Source organism: Nicotiana attenuata, unplaced genomic scaffold (genome assembly GCF_001879085.1).
Source record: "Nicotiana attenuata strain UT unplaced genomic scaffold, NIATTr2, whole genome shotgun sequence".
NCBI lineage: Eukaryota > Viridiplantae > Streptophyta > Magnoliopsida > Solanales > Solanaceae > Nicotiana > Nicotiana attenuata.
In genome coordinates, this window is record NW_017671670.1 from 240,816 (window position 1) to 258,104 (window position 17,289).

Here is a 17,289-nt window from a genome sequence, read left to right on the forward strand (position 1 = left end):
GACTCCTAGCTTAATTTAGATTGAAAACAAACGGATTTCTATATTATAGTTATAATAATAGTAATGGTTTCAAAGTAGATAAATGATATCAAAAATCGATAGGTTTAAACTACTCGTTCGACGAATAAAGAATTGATAGTGGTCCAATAAAATAAAAGCATCTACGTCAATTAATACCCATTACAATTTCATTCAATTAACAATTAAGAAGTATCATAAAAAATTGAAAAACTTCTTTTTTCCTGGTCAGGTCAATAAAGTCATGAAATTCTTCGTTTTTTGATTTTTTATAAAAAATGGATTTATCTGAACCAATACATGATTTTCTTTTAGTCTTTCTAGGATCAGGTCTTATATTAGGGGGTCTAGGAGTGGTATTACTTCCCAATCCAATTTATTCTGCCTTTTCCTTGGGATTGGTTCTTGTTTGTACATCGTTATTCTATATTCTATCTAACTCCTATTTTGTAGCTGCTGCGCAGCTACTTATTTACGTAGGAGCTATAAATGTTTTAATCATTTTTGCTGTGATGTTCATGAATGGTTCAGAATATTACAAAGATTTTCATCTTTGGACCGTAGGAGATGGAATTACTTCGATGGTTTGTATAAGTCTTTTTATTTCACTAATTACTACTATTTCAGATACGTCATGGTACGGGATTATTTGGACTACAAGATCAAACCAGATTATAGAGCAAGATTTTATAAGTAATAGTCAACAAATTGGAATTCATTTATCAACAGATTTTTTTCTTCCATTTGAACTGATTTCAATAATCCTTTTAGTTGCTTTAATAGGTGCAATTGCTGTAGCTCGTCAATAAAAAATTTCTATTAAAACTTGGAATTCAAATAAAATTTTGTTCTGTCTTATCACATTCATTTTACTTCAATTCTATTTGAATTCCTGTTGTATAAATAGAAAGACTTTAGGTCAATCTAGTACCAATATATTTCTTTGTTCCATACTTGTTATATACTAGTCAATTAAATCGGTTGAATTGTTGTTCATATTGAAAGGAGTCGAGATTGATAAGGAGTTGTTTAATGATTCTCGAACATGTACTTGTTTTGAGTGCCTATTTATTTTCTATCGGGATCTATGGATTGATCACAAGTCGAAATATGGTTAGAGCCCTTATGTGTCTTGAACTTATATTGAATGCGGTTAATATAAATTTTGTAACATTTTCTGATTTTTTTGATAATCGTCAATTAAAAGGAGACATTTTCTCAATTTTTGTTATAGCTATTGCAGCCGCTGAAGCAGCCATTGGACTGGCTATTGTTTCATCAATTTACCGTAACAGAAAATCAACTCGTATCAACCAATCAAATTTGTTGAATAATTAGTATTAATCATCTAGATTCTAATATTGATAAATCGATTTTAAGTAGCATGTTTGCTACGTAAGGTGTGGTCTTGTTTGCAAAACATAAGAAATCAAAGTATTTTGGCCCTCTCTCATATCTCATAAACCAATCCAGAAGGGGGTTGATTAGAAAATTATGATAACTCATTGATTCATCTGGTATATAAATATATGATTATATGATTCGTTTCTAAGTTTACTCGATCGAAAATTTATAACATTCAAAAACGTATAGACCCAATGTCACATTCAGTAAAGATTTATGATACGTGTATAGGATGTACTCAATGTGTCCGAGCTTGCCCCACCGATGTATTAGAAATGATACCTTGGGACGGTTGTAAGGCTAAACAAATTGCTTCTGCTCCACGAACAGAGGACTGTGTTGGTTGTAAGAGATGTGAATCCGCCTGTCCAACAGATTTCTTGAGTGTCCGAGTTTATTTATGGCATGAAACAACTCGCAGTATGGGTCTAGCTTATTGATACGTTCGAGAAAACTCTACTTGAATCCATTTAATTTTTTTTTACCGACAAACCTGTGCTCGAAAATAAAAATATTTTGAGCACGGGTTTTTATGGTCCAAGTGTATCTTGTCTTTACTACGAATTATTTTCCTTGGTTAACAATAATTGTAGTTTTTCCAATATTTGCGGGTTCCTTAATTTTCTTTCTTCCCCATAAAGGAAATAGGGTAATTAGGTGGTATACAATATGTATATGTATTTTAGAACTCCTTCTAACGACTTATGCGTTTTGTTATCATTTCCAATCTACGGATCAAAAACCGTTACTATAGGTAGTCTATTGTTACGGTTTTAACCGTTACAAATAATTATTGGAATTACCGGGGCACTTAGCAACTTAACCATTGCAATAGTCTTAAAACCGTACCGATAGAGGTATATATGGCAACGTTTTGTATAACCGTAGCAATAAATCAATCTATGGTAACGGTTATATCGATTGTTACGGTCATTAATTCCCTCCTTATTTTTTCACCCAAATTTTCTATACCCGCTAAAATAAAAGGGCACACCATCTGAATTTTTAATTTTTATTTTTTAGTTTTTATACCTAATAAAAAACTACCAAATATGTATACACCTAAAAATTAGGGCACCATCTCCTCCAAGCTTTCGGAAATTACAAGGAGATACGATCTCCTCAATATCCATTCCCTCCCCAATTTTCACTCCCTCCAAACACCCCACTCACTTATACCCCCAACCCCACCCCAAACATACAGTAGAGTCAGGAGCGCCATTACCGACTCGCTCGCTCTCGGTAAGTTTTATGGAGTAGTATTTTACTTCTCATTTTCAGTTCCTCTCTATTTGCTCAATTACTCAAAATTTATTTTCCTTTCAAGAACCCTAGCATCGAGTTTCTACCTATTTACTAGTTCGCATCGAGTTTCTACTACTTAATTATTAGTTTTCTGTCAGGTGATGTATTTTTCTTTCTTCTTACGTGTAATTCGGGTAACCTTCAGCTCTTCTTAAGTATTATTTTCTGAAACTCTTAATATTTTTTGATTTGGTAACTGTTATTTCTATTTTATTTCTTATAGTAATTAATTTTTTAATTCGTACTGCTTTTTTAGCTGCATACAATGTGGTTTCCCCTTTTATATGATTTTGCAGATGTGTTGTATTACTATTGATTTGTCGAAATTCATATTTATTTTGTTTATTAACTCGATTAATTGACTGTGCTTGAAAAATATTTGGTAACTTTTTTATCTTATCTACACAATTGAGATCCGTATAATTGTACGATATTCAGCTTTAATCACCTTATATCTCTATGAAAATATGGAATATAACTTGACGATCGACAATCTCCTCCAAGCTCAACAACTCCTCCATAATCGGCGGCACCAGAGGCGGTATCCTTTAGAGTTTCTCCAAAGACTAGTTCAAAGACTTTTAAAGGCTGTGTGGACGCGACCTTTAGACGCCTTATTTTGTCACACCAACCGCTCGGTAGGGCGTGACTATCGTCGTGATGGAAGTATCGAAGGGGCAAGAATTCGAGATCGTTTCTTATTATTTTTACTCTATGAAACGCGAGGACTATCTGTATGCGGCTAAATTTGGAGAGCCCGATTTTACGACCATTGTGTCTTGCCGTAGCCTCACCTTGAAGGCCCCGGGGCACAACTCGAGGATTCTTCCTCGAGGGTCCTTTATGTCCGACCTCGAGGCAGCACAAATCGATGGTTACCATGAACAAGTGGGAAGTTCCCAAAGCACGTGACCGAAGCTGACAATACCTGCAAGAAAGGTACTAGTTTGTACTAGACTAGTGAATAGTTGTACCAGCTACGTTTCTTTGTAATAATTACACATGTATTATGTTGGAATTTCCCTTCCTATATATAAAAGGGAGCCTTATCATTTTGTAGAGAGACAACACACAACATTGAATATAAGAACAAGAACATTCTCTGTTGTCTAACTTAAACATATTCTCCTTTGATCTTATTGCTTACATTTATTGTATTTCATTAATTTTTCTTCATTTATTACTCATCATTGATCCTAAAAAGCCTTCATCAAGGCCCTTAGAACTTTTAGTTCTCCATCGACTGTTCGGAGCCTAACGCCCAGCTCGACCTCGAGGCCCCGTATAAGCCAGCTCGAGGCCCCGATTCTCAGCCACTCGGTTTGCTTGATACACTACTTTCAAGCTCTACCTTACTTTCTAGTCTCACACTTAGCATCTAGTGCCTAACAATAAATCACGTATTTTTAGAACCACAAAATCAAATCTAATTGTAATTACCATTTTCAAGGTAAACATAATTATATCACGATTTTATTCTAACCAAACGTGAGATAAACTCATCTCAAATTTAATCCCGAAATTAATTATCCTTTATCCCCGTACCAAACGAGCCCTTAGTGGTTAGTATCAAAATAAAAAACAATTCCTACCCCCTTTTAATTCCTTTCTTTTTCCTTCTTAGCAAAAAGATTAGTACTTCCTCCGGTCCACAATAAGTGACCAATTTGCTTTTTTATTTTTGGTCAAAATAAGTATCCGTTTGTATATCAAGAAAATATTCAATTAATTTTTCCAAAATTACCCTTACGTACGTATCTTTAAAAAGTCTCACATTAAATTATGCTGCAACATTTAATTAAGGGTAGTTTAGTCACACTAACTAGTTTTGTCTAGAATTTAATATTACCTTAATGAATGTGCCCAAAGCAAATTGGTCACTTATTGTGGACCGGAGCGAGTATTAATAAGGGCTACCTAAAATTAGGAGTTGTCAAGATTCAAGGTGCTGATGTCAGTTTTAAAGTTAGTAGAAAGAGGTATCTCCATTATTATTATGTACAACTCAGAAAGGTAGGTCTTGCGAATAGTATCAAAAACAATGATAATTTAACCCAACCCTTTAAATTCAAAAAGGAAAGGAACCCAACGAAACAACAAAGCACTACCATAACAAAAAAAGAAAAAGAAAATAGAAATAAAACACAACACAAACTCAAAGGACTCCGCGTACAACACAAATACTCCCCATTTCCAGTTTGTGTTGGGTTTAAAGCTTTAACTTTGAAGGCAACCATTTAGCCCCACTCCACAGGTGATTTTGGTTTACCCCTTCTTCGTACATGTATCTTTTGCTTGTTTTTTGAATAAAGTTTTAATCTTTTGTGTTTTTCAAGAATATTTTGGATCTGGGTCTTTTTTTTTTTTGATGTCAGTTTGAATTTGTTTCTGGGAGCCATTTTTTTCTGCTACTGAGTGTTTTCTTGTTTGTTTTGTGGAATTGATCAGGCTGCTGAATTGTCTGTGTTGGTGAACTGTACTTTGATTTTTATTGGCTAATCCACTTTAGTTTTGAAAATGTGTACTTTTTATCTTTTTCTTTTGGTTTGTTGTTTTCAATTTTTAAACTTATTGATAGTTGTAGGATCTGTCCAAAAATATATGCTTAGCTGACTTTTGTTTGAGACTGGTTTTTCTGAAAGTTATTATCATATAAAGAGTATGGACTACCATTTCCAGTATGTGAACTTGAAATTGAATTTGTGAACACTCTTTGACCTTTCAGATCCAGCTGATTTGCAAGAATAGAAGAATTTGCAGTTTAGAGTTTGATCTTGTATTGTGATGAGGTTATAATTGGGCGGAATGGCCAGATTAGTTGAACCATCTTGCTGTAGGAAGCTTCTTTGAATATGTTGACCAAATTGATTTGGTCCATTCTTATCTGAACTAAAATCAATTACTTTGACTGGAACAATTAGCTTTCCCACTTGTTGGAAAGGGTAGAACTTTGAAAAGGTAGTCAGTAATTTCAAGATTGGACAAACAAAAGTTGAGAGATCTTGATTGGTATCCTCTGGTTCAATTCTCGTATGGCTGTTGCCAAGAGCGACAGCAACGCTGAATCATCACTCTGTTCATGTAGTTGCTATAAAGTTGCAAACTTGAGTGAAACCATTTTGGACGCAAATCATACTGCTAATCTGCATGATCGTTACATTCTTGGAGAACAGCTGGGCTGGGGCCAGTTTGGGATAATAAGGACATGCTCTGACAAGTTCACTGGAGAGGTATTGGCCTGCAAATCCATTGCTAAAAATAGATTGGTGACGCAGGAGGATGTACGAAGTGTCAAGCTTGAAATTGAAATAATGACCAGGCTCTCTGGCCACCCAAACGTCGTTGATCTAAAGGCAGTTTATGAGGAAGAAACTTATGTACATCTAGTTATGGAGCTTTGTGCCGGGGGAGAACTTTTTCATCAGCTGGAGAGGCATGGGAGATTTTCTGAGGCTGAGGCCAGGGTTCTCTTCCATGACCTAATGGAAGTGGTAATGTACTGTCATCAGAAAGGCATTGTACACAGAGATCTGAAGCCAGAGAACATTCTCTTGGCTACAAAGGGTTCTTCTTCTCCAATAAAATTAGCTGATTTTGGTCTTGCAACCTACATCAAGCCAGGTATGTTCTCGTTTCCCTGAAAACCTAATACGCAACATTATTATATACCTTATCTTGAATTTTTTTTGTGCATTTTCAACTTTCTTATTGCAGGTGAAAGTCTGCATGGTACTGTTGGCAGCCCATTTTATATAGCTCCGGAGGTCCTAGCAGGAGGTTATAATCAAGCAGCTGATATTTGGAGTGCTGGTGTTATTCTGTACATTCTTCTTAGTGGAATACCACCATTTTGGGGGAAGACAAAGTCGAAGATATTTGATGCTGTTAGGGCAGCTGATTTGTGGTTTCCTTCTGATCGCTGGAATACAATATCATCTTCGGCAAAGGAGTTGATTAAAGGAATGCTGTGTAAAGATCCTTCTCAGAGGCTTACAACTCAGCATATTCTTGGTAGGTTATCCATGCAAGATATAATACAACAACAACGAACCCAGTGTATTCCCATGAATGGGGTTTGGGGAGGGTAGTGTGTAGGCAGACCTTATCCCTACCTCATATAAAGATATAATATGAAACTCATTATACTGTTACCTAGATAGAACTGATGAATAATCTTGATAAAGAAAACAGAGCTGACGAATGATGGTTGATGCATCAGGAGAATGCTGATTTATTTGTGTTGGACATCAATAATTAATTTGAAAGAATAGAAATATCAAGCTTAGCAGCTTGTGATTTAAGAGAATGAACCTACTAAGCGTGTAAGTGGATTGTAAACTGTGAAAACTAGAATATCTAGAATCTATTAGAAATGTTACTGCATCAGCTCTGTGAATTTCTGAAGGACTTATTATCTTGTATTCTTCTCAACAATCATTCTTATTCATGTGGAAATGAAATTGGGGGTAAAAAAGATATAGCGCAGCTGTACTATATCTCTGACCACCTAGGCTCTACGACATGATATATCAAATCTTAAACCAAACCTTGTGCGTGCGAGCTGCCCGCTTCTCAAAATGATCAATCTTCGAAATTCCTCAGGAGATGGTTTGAATTTTTCTTTTGTAAGCTGGAAAAGAACATTGAAAGATCCAATTTCTAACTGATTTGCTCTCTTTGACATTGATTTTTCAGTTCTTAAAGGTTTTTCCTTTTATCTAAGTAGTGAAGCAGTTGAGGATGTATCAGTCTGTCGGCTTACTTCTTTTTCTTACCTCAAACTTCATGATTTGACACTTTACAGATCATGCTTGGGTACGGGATAGCTCATCGCATTTTAATGAGCCATGCCTTAAAGTGCACGCAGATGAAGGCTCCTACCGCTCTTCGCTTATGGCAAGGAATCAGGATATCAGTTTTGGCACAGGTTCTGGCGTTTTATGTGATGCCCAATCGCCAAAATTCGCGTGCCGCCCATCATTTTCTACTTTACTAACAGAACAATCAGCAGCATCCTATGAATCCGCTTTATTCTCTTTCAGTAGTACTGGTGGATCAAATGGCCATGAGTTTGCTACTCCGGTTCCAACATTACCGAGTTTTACATTCTTCGGCTCAAGTTTAGTTGTTGATCAAGGGAGTTATGAAGTGGATTTATCTGTAAGAGCATCTGATGTAGATTTACTTCATAAAGGTAATTTTACAGTTTTCTGTTTTAGTTTCATCTTAAAAAGTGAACTGCTATATACTGGACTCCTAGGATTTAAAACCTATTTTACTTGTGTCGCAGATGCCAGTGTGGGGACGGTGTTTATGTTGTCAGACTCTCCTGTAGAGGTGGTAAGAGAGAGGTCAGTAGAGGTTAGAAAGAGTGGATCAAATGGATCTAGAACTCTAGGCATTCAGAGCAGGAGGAACCATACAATTGGTCTTGGTGAATTTGAGCAGCTTGATATTATGGTAACCGAATCAGTTATCCGATGGGCATCATGCACGTGTCTTCCCACTGCCACATCACTCAGGTCTTCTCTTGTCTGTTGAAAGTGTAGATGACATTATGGGCGAACTGACCGGTAGCTTGTGCTGAGAAAAAGAGTCATTAACTAGTATGTTCACTTAATGAGGTCATGTAACATGTTAGATTCATGAGCTTGCGGACTAAACCCTCAAGCTTATTCGCAACTCACAAGTTTGAATTTGGTAATGTGGTACTATCAATGATGTTTTCCATGTGTAGAAAGTTTACAACAGTTGATATTCTGAGTTTGCATGGCCATCTGTGTTGCATCTCATCTGCTGTAGTCCGAATGCGAGTGTTTGACATAAAATTCTGACTAGATGCATTAACTTTTTTTCCTCAAATCCTGAAGCTTATATAAAAAAGAACAGCCTGCTATTGCTGCAAGGTCTTTAACTAGAGTTTTGAGTTTCAAGCATGACTGCACATGATGAATATAGAACGTTATTTTTAAGAGCTTAAGTTACATAAACAGACAGTGTAAAGAATTTTTCTCTCTCTCTCTATCGTATATAATTGCGGGTTATTACTCGATTTTCCAAGTTACAATATTAGGCTTGATTTGGAGAGTTACATGTTGGAGATCAACATCACTATATAGTGCAACTTGTTTTTACTTTCTCAGTGCATGGAACATATATATAATATATTTTTAGAGTTTCAAGTGTGGCTTGTGTTGTACTCTCATTTACTTCAATAATACAATTAATTCTTTCTTGTGATTGCCAAAGAGCTGACTTTAGAGTTATTTTTGGTATAGGCTTTTTGCTTGTCAAAGTAATATAGTAGTATAATAAGTTTTCCAATCTGTAACCATGTGAGCAGGTACAGGTGGTAGACAAAATGATGGGGAATTTCCGCGTTGACATGCTTCAAATTATTAATTAAGCTATAGTTTATGTGGATCTCTTTTTTAGAATGGGACGGCCATATGGAGAATCAAATTTGGTACAAATACAATCAATTAGGCCTACACATTGACATAATGGGAAAATGTGGATATCGATGGTGGCGGGACCATCCAACTAAGCATTTTTCTTTTTCGTTCATAAGCGACAGATTTTCACTATCATAATTTGCCATGTTTGTGCTTTCCACTACTCTATGATCCACTTGGTTCTGTCCTTGTAGGTACGCTTTCTTGTAGAGTTGTTTCAATTGTCAAGTCCGAATTAAGCTCTTATAATTCCCTATACTGTGTGAAGGGCACCACATTTTTTTTACGGAAAAGGGCTAAATGTAGCACTGTACAATTAGAAAAGGTTTAAATGTACCATTTGTTATACTTTGAATCTATATATATCCTTGTCGTTACACTATTGGTTCCAATATATTCCTTTTCCGTTAAGTTTGTTTAAAGTGGACATTTAATCCTATGTGGTATTGACATTTGATGAGGTGGATGCCACATGGCTTGCCACCTCAGAACCCCTAACATATTTTACCTCTCGCTTTTATTTTTTTTCCACCATTAAAATTTTCTTCCCCTTCACCACTATTGCCATCATTACTGCTACCATGAAAAATATTGTATTTCAAATTTTAGTTTTTTATATATGGATTAGGGGCGCTGAGGTGGCATGCCATGTGGCATACACCTAATCAAATGTCAATACTACATAGGATTGAACGTCCACTTTAGACAAACTTAACAGAAGAAGGGTATATTTGAACCGATAGTGTTACGACAGGTAGGGATGTACATGGATCGGGTTCGTTCGGGTTTTATCAAAATCAAACCAAACTAATTATATCGGTTTGGATTTGGTCGGTTTTATCGGGTTTTTCGGATTTTTTTTTTGTTATATAAATATTATTTCAATCTTGCTTTATTAAAGTTATATATATGATAAGTGAATATATGTTTACTAAAAATTTTAAAATATGGGACAATTTTTTTAATAACACATAATAGTTTATTTTCTTAGTCGTCAACCAATATTTTGATTGATGTACGCTTTCAAGGTTAAACGAATTTAATAATTAAACATAAAAATCGATATGATACCTAAATATGATATGTTCTATGTAATTTAAGATTATCGAAATACCACTTCAAATTCAAAAAAGATATAAGAAATCTTAACATATGAATATGAAAGAACAAAGAGATGATTGACGCATTTCAATAACACATAATAAGAAAGTGATACAATCTATTATTTAAAGAAAATAAAAATGAATGCACTTTACACTTCTATTAAATATTATATCCCATAAGAGGATCTCAAATATTTCTAAACATCTTTTAAACAAAATTCTATATAAAGTCTTAAAAGTATATATAAAATATTATATATTTATATGTCGGTTTGGTTCGGATTTTTTTACTCAATACCAAACCAAATCAAACCAAACCTAGTCGGGTTTTTTAATCAGTTTGGTTTGACTTTCAATTTGGTGCAGTTTTTCGGTTCGGTTTGTACACCCCTAATGGTAGGAGTATATTTGGACCCAAATTATAACGAAGGGTATATTTAAACTTTTTCTCATAGTACAAGGGTATATTTACCCTTTTGTCGTTTTTTTTATAATGGTTGTATCGGGTTAGTCAGTGCATACCTCAATTATTCCACTAAGTATTTATTATTTTTATTACTTCCTCCGGTTCGCAATAAGGGGTAAATTTTAAAAATAGCCAGATTTACAACTGGTCGTTCAGAAAAGCCCAATTTCAAAAGCAATCGAAATTTAGCCTCTTTTTATATAAAGATAAATCTGAGCGAAAACACTGTCAAAATCCGAAAAATACTCCAGTATATAATGCTGGAGTTCCAGCATAAGTATACTTGAACTCCAGCATATTATACTGGAGTTTCACAATAAGTATGCTGAAACTCCAGCATAATATGATGGAGTTCCAGCATAAGTACACTAGAACTCCAGCATAATATACTGGAGTTCCAGCAAGTATATTGGTCCAGTATAATATACTGGAGTTTGGAGCATCGGTGCTCCAGTCTCCAGTATATTATACTGGAGCCAGCAAAGTATACAGGTCCAGCATAATATGCTGGAGTTCATACACAAGTGCACCGAACTCCAGTATATTATGCTGGACCGGTCTCTATTGCAGCAAAATAGTGGTTATTTTTCATTGACTTGGTAAACACTGACTATTTTTGATGGACCAGTCCGAAAACTGGCTATACCGTGCTATTTTTACCACAATAAGTGACCAATTTGCTTTGGGCACACCCATTAAGGAAATACTAAATTCTAGACAAAAATAGTTAGTGTGACTAAACTACCCTTAATTAAATATTGCAGCATAATTTAATGTGGGAGTAAAAGACTTGTTAGGGATACGTACATAAGGGTAATTTTTGAAAAACAAATTGAATTTTTTCTTGATTATATAAATGGACACTTATTTTGGATCAAAATAAAAAAGTAAATTGATCACTTATTACGAATCGGCGGGAGTAGTATAGGTATCCGATAATTTGCTCACCGAAGGTTAAGACATGAAAAAAGAACTTAATAGTTTTTATTTTTTTTATTTTATTATTATTATTATTATTTTTTTTTTTTGCTTTGGACCTTGATATTAAGGGTTTGCACCCATACATTGAGAGTGAAGGGCATGATAATTTACGATGGACGCAAACACTCATTATGATGTGATTTGTGCTTAAGAGGTTTTCATCCTAACACTTCTATAACAACAATAACAATCCAGTGTACATCCATAAGTAGGGTTTAGGGAGAGTAAGATGTACGCAATCTTAACTCTACTCTAAAAGGGAAGAGAGACTGTTTCCCATAGACCCTCGCCTAAGAAAAGATGGAAGAAATACTAATAGCAAATAATAATCATATAAGATATTTAGAAAAATAAATTCAAGAATACAAAAGAAAAGATGATAGGTGTACCGGTAGCAAGTAATAACAGTACAAGACATCCTAAGGCTTCTACCTTCACTTATCAACCACTAGAACAGCGGTTGAAACGAGAGAGACGCGTAAATTAATATGATCTCACGTTTGATATAAAGAATTAAGTACGGCATTTGAATTAAACTTGAACATCTTTGATAATTAAACTTTTTGGATCATAATAAAATTACAGCCAAACAAAAAAAAAAAAAAAGAAAAACAAAAAAAAGAAGATAAAAAGGTTTTACGAGACTAGCTGTTATTGTAGTGATTCCTGATTTTCCTATTTAATTTGAACGAGAACATAAGATCCCAACTTTAAATAACAAGTTTAAACTTTCTCGAACTAAAATGTTCATTTACAAGTTATTTGAGATGTTATGTTTTAATGTCATATTGTTAGTTTACTATAAAAATCCACTTTAGAAGTCTTATATTTATGAGTGAGCCAAAAAAAAGTGTCAAAATCTTATGAACAATTTGTTAAACCTCGACATTCTCTTGTTATAACAATTCAAATAGTACACCTTAGTCAATTTCACTAATATTAGCATAGTTTTCTTAAACTAGTAAACGAAATTAAAATAAATTGTTTTTACATTTAATCAAGACAAAAATTGCTACACCGATGTTTACACCAAATTAAATATGAATACATGGCATTGAAAAAAAAATATTAGGACATAAATGGCACATGTCTTGGCCTACGACTTTTGACACTCAACCATTGTGACGACCCGACCCGTCGTCTCATGTATTACAGTCCCGTTTCCCCCATTTACTGCTTCTTCATATTTCTTTATCAGCAACGAGTGAGTTATAGTTGAATTGAATTGGTTTGGATAGGAAATGAGACACTTAGTCTCTTTAAGGAAGGCTTAAGTTGGAAAGGTCAACCGGACGTAGACTTATGAGATAGAAGGCTCGGATGTGATTTTCGGTGATTCGGTTAGCTTCGGGGGATGATTTGTGACTTGGGAGTGCGATCGGAATTGATTTTGGAGGCCCGGTGTAGAATTAGGCTTGAATTGGTGAGGTTAGTATTTTGGCGAATTCCGGTAGATGGGTGAGAATTTGATCCGGGGGTCGGAATGGAATTCCGAGAGTTGTTGTAGCTCCGTTAACTGATTTTGGATATGTGTGCAAATTTTCAGGTCATTCGGACATCGTTTGGTCGGGTTTTTGATCGAAAGTGCATTTCGGAAGTTCTTGAAGAACTTAGGCTTGAATCTAATGTGAATTGATGATTTTAGTGTTGTTAGGTGTGTTTTGATGATTGGAGCAAGTTCGTATGATGTATTGGGATATGTTGGTTCCTTTGGCTGAGGTCCCGGGGGCCTCGGGGTGAATTCGGGTGGTTGAACGGAGAATTCGGAGTTTGTTGCATGTTTGAAGTTTGCTAGTTCTGTCATTTCCGCATCTGCGGAAAAAGGACCGCATAAGCGGTTCCGCAGATGCGGCGTATTGGTCGCAGAAGCAGTCCTTGAGGGACCAGGGTTTTCCGCAGAAGCAGACGTGGATCCGCAAATGCAGCGACCGTAGAAGCGGTTCTAGACCGCATAAGCGGTCCGGGGAAATTTAAGTGAGATCGCAGAAGCGATCGTTTGGTCGCATACGCGATGACCGCAGGTGCGGCATATTAACCGCAGAAGCGGAAAAACGGTCTGGGTTTAAGTGAACAGTGGTTCACGAATTGGAAAGAGAAGAAAAATATTTTGGACTTCGGCTTAGGCAGTTTCTTGGGCGATTTTGAAGAGAATTCGAAGGGGCTTCATCAGGTATGAACTATTGGACTCGGATTATGTTTATATAGTGTAAAATCATGGATTGAACATTGAAATCGAAGGGATTAAATGCTAAAAATGGAGGTTAGGGCTTGAAACTTAAGAGAGCTTAAATTGATGATTTGAGGGGTCAAATGGACTCCGATTCTTGTGAGTTTGATATGTATAGACTCGTGGCGAGATAAGGATCGTTTTGATGTAAAGTTTTCTGGATTTCGAGAAGTGGGCCCGGGGCTCGGGTTTTGCCAACTTAGTGAGTTTTGGTGTTTTTCGAGTCTTTTCGATTGGGTTATGTTTCTTTAGACTATTGTAATGTATTCGTTGTGGTTTTAATCAGATTCGGCGTGCGAAGAGGTTGATTCGAAAGGCAAAGGCATAGCGAGCTAGACTTGTGGCCGGCTTGAGGTGAGTAATAGATGTAGATGATGACCTGAGGGTTTGAAACCCCGGTATATCACATTGTGACGCTATATAGAGGCGAGACACGTACTCTATGACGAGTGCAGGGTCGATTGTGACTGGGGATTGTGACCTAGTCCGTTCCGATTGATGTTCGTACTGTGTTCTTGACTATAAATTGTTTGGTAATCATCCTACTTGGATTTTTTGAATATGTTTGGGGCTTTGTGCCTATCATTTGCATCCTTCAGGGATCCTTATCATTGCTTCCATGATGCTTAGCATATTTCATGATATCAGTCCTGAGTTAGACACTGCCTCGAAATGTTTAGTAAATAAATAAAGGTTTAAACACTTAGCTCTATAATTCCTAATAATTGAAACTAAAAAAAATGAACAATTTGACTGTGCCCGAGTGTGGATCGGGCTGCACGCCGCAGCGAATGCTACGATGATATTGCGCTTGGGCTGTAGGAGCCCCTCCGGAGTCTGAACCCCCACAGTGAGCGCGGGTACCCAAATGGATCGGGCTGCGTGCCGCAGCGGTCATGTGCATTGCATTGCATTCATGCATTTATACCTATTTGTCTTACTTGTCCTGGTATTGTTGTTGTTCCACCTTTTTATGTGCTGAATCACTGATCATAGCTTTATATTGTAATATTTCGGAATTTCTTACTTTCAACCATTATATATGTTTATTACTAACTGAGTTGGAAGTACTCACTTTACTCCCTGCACCATGTGTGCAGATTCAGGTGCTCCGGAGACTTAGTGGAGCTGTTTGCTGTCTTCTTGGATTTTATCTTCAGGAGTTGTCGAGGTAGCTGTCTGACGTCCGCAGGACCCGACTCCTCCCCTTTATTTCATTTATTTCTTTCATATTCTAGACTTCTTTAACACTAGGGATATATATTACTCTATTACATCTAGAGGCTCCAGACTCGTGACTCCAGATCTATTGGGGAATGTTTGGAATATTCGTTATTATTTTTCGTACTATTTTATTTAGATTCGGATTGGAACCTTGACATTTGCTATCTTAATCGTATTATTTGTTAACGGATTACGTATTTGGGTTTAGAGTATTTAATTGGTCGGGCTTGCCTAGCATCAGTGTTGGGCGCCATTACGACCGGATTGGGGTCGTGACAAGTTGGTATCAGAGCCTAGGTTACTAGGCCTCGCGAGTCATGAGCCGGTTTAGTAGAGTCTTGCGGAATGATACGGGGACGCCTGCACTTCTCCTCGAGAGGTTGCAGAACCTTTAGGAAAACTTCCCATTCTTGGAATTCTTATCGTGCGTACTTGATTCAACTTGAGATATAACTCTTGAAATTCCTTCCACACGTCTGTATGCACACGTGAGCGCTCAGTATTATATGTGCCTTGATTGTTTGTGATTCCCCGATCGAGGGGCGAAAGGTAATCTTTGTGAGTATGTTGGGCGAGTCTGGAGGACTTGAGGCCGGATCTTTGCCTATGGCTTGAGCACCGAGGTGCTGATTATGTGAGCAAGTGTTTCGAACTTATATGTTCAGTATTGTCCTTATTAGCCGGAATGGCGGTTGGATATCCATGTGATGAGTATGTAGTACTGCGAGATGTATCTATGTGATCTTGGTAGTGACGAAGGAGTCTGCTGAATAATAGATGAGCTGTTAAGTGTTCCATTCCTATTGTGATTTGATGTGTAGTCCGAGTTATGGGCGCATGAAGAATATTGTCGTACCTCCTAGTTGGGAAGTGAAGTGCATTGCATGCGGCGGTATGAGTTCGGACTCAGGAAAACTAATGACTGAGTAGCGTATATGATGGTGAAAGGTATGCTGAAGTACTATATTGAGGCGAAGCAGGGGTCATCTCCTGCGGGGTGTTCTTGAGTGGTATGGTCCTTACGTGTATGTTAGAAGATCTCATGTGTAATTGAAGGGTATGTGTTGAAATTTAAAAATTCGGGTCGCTTAAGAGAGTGGACTCAGTTGATGTGGGGATAAATGCGAGGGTTGTAGAGGATTTCAGTACTAAATGATCTGTGTTTTCACAAACTTGTAGATGATTTGAGTTTAATCTCACTATGACATTGTGGCATCATTAGAGTAAAAGTGTTATGAATTGTTAAGTGTGTCTTGATATATGGCTTCGATCCAAGTTGGGGAGGTTGCTGTTGATTAGCTGATTGCACGGTTATGTGCTATGTTGGTTACGTCTCGAGGTATGCTGGCGAATCAGTTCTAGTTGCAGAAATTGAGCTGAGGATGGACGAGTGAAGCAAAATTTCGACAAAGGTTATATTATGTTCCATAGGGTATGAGAATTTCGGAATGTTTAGAGTTGTTGTTGGTAAAGAATGCTCGGTGCATAGAGCAGAAAGTTGCTTGGTTGTATTGGGATGAGGGTCTCATTTTACGGTATCGGAGTGTCAATAAAGCACGAGTGGTTCTGTTCGTTAAATCAGGTAATTTGCAGATGAATAAGAGTGAATGACTCTCGAGAATGGTTTTAATGTGTTCAAGAATCTACATGTAGCACTCGGGTGTTTTAAGGTGGTGTATGTGACTAAAGACAGTGTTGTCAATAGAAAATGTCAAGACTTGTGGTATTTTTATGTTGATCATGGGATCCTATGTGTCGATACCTGGAAAGTAAAGGAAGCGAATTTAGATTCGCAGAAAGTTCTCAGAGTGAAGTATTCTGGAATGTGGCATTTCTGGGAAACAATTGAGAGAGTATTCAGTGGCCTATGGGTCTTAGACAGTATGGTCTTATGTTCGAGTCTCGTGTGGTAAGCTTGGATTGAGGCATTGTGATGCTACAGCGAGGGATAAATATCAAGTGGACGATGAATCAAAAAGGGAAATTAGATAGATGGAATAGCTTGATAGTAGACCGAATCGGTATGGTAAGGATGTGATTAATTCTTCGTATGTGTTCAAGGTAATGGGCTTTTACAGGTATTGTGCAGCAAGGCTCTTGAGTTCT

The 17,289-nt window shown here is 36.7% G+C and overlaps 1 protein-coding gene across 2 annotated transcripts; it reads left to right on the forward strand.

Moving 5' to 3' along the window:
- The first annotated feature begins 4,768 nt into the window (after positions 1-4,768).
- Positions 4,769-9,436, forward strand: LOC109209597 (calcium-dependent protein kinase 26). 2 transcript variants are annotated; one of them, XM_019372906.1, is made up of 6 exons: positions 4,769-4,981; positions 5,453-6,348; positions 6,442-6,738; positions 7,532-7,921; positions 8,018-8,249; positions 9,071-9,436. In XM_019372906.1, the coding sequence occupies exons 2-6, from the start codon at positions 5,760-5,762 to the stop codon at positions 9,081-9,083; spliced, it is 1,521 nt and encodes a 506-aa protein (XP_019228451.1). In that variant the 5' UTR covers positions 4,769-4,981; positions 5,453-5,759; the 3' UTR covers positions 9,084-9,436. The 2 variants fall into 2 exon arrangements, with proteins under 2 accessions (XP_019228451.1, XP_019228450.1); XM_019372905.1 differs by lacking the exon at positions 9,071-9,436 and having other exon boundaries at positions 4,771-4,981; positions 8,018-8,589.
- The last annotated feature ends 7,853 nt before the right edge of the window (positions 9,437-17,289 follow it).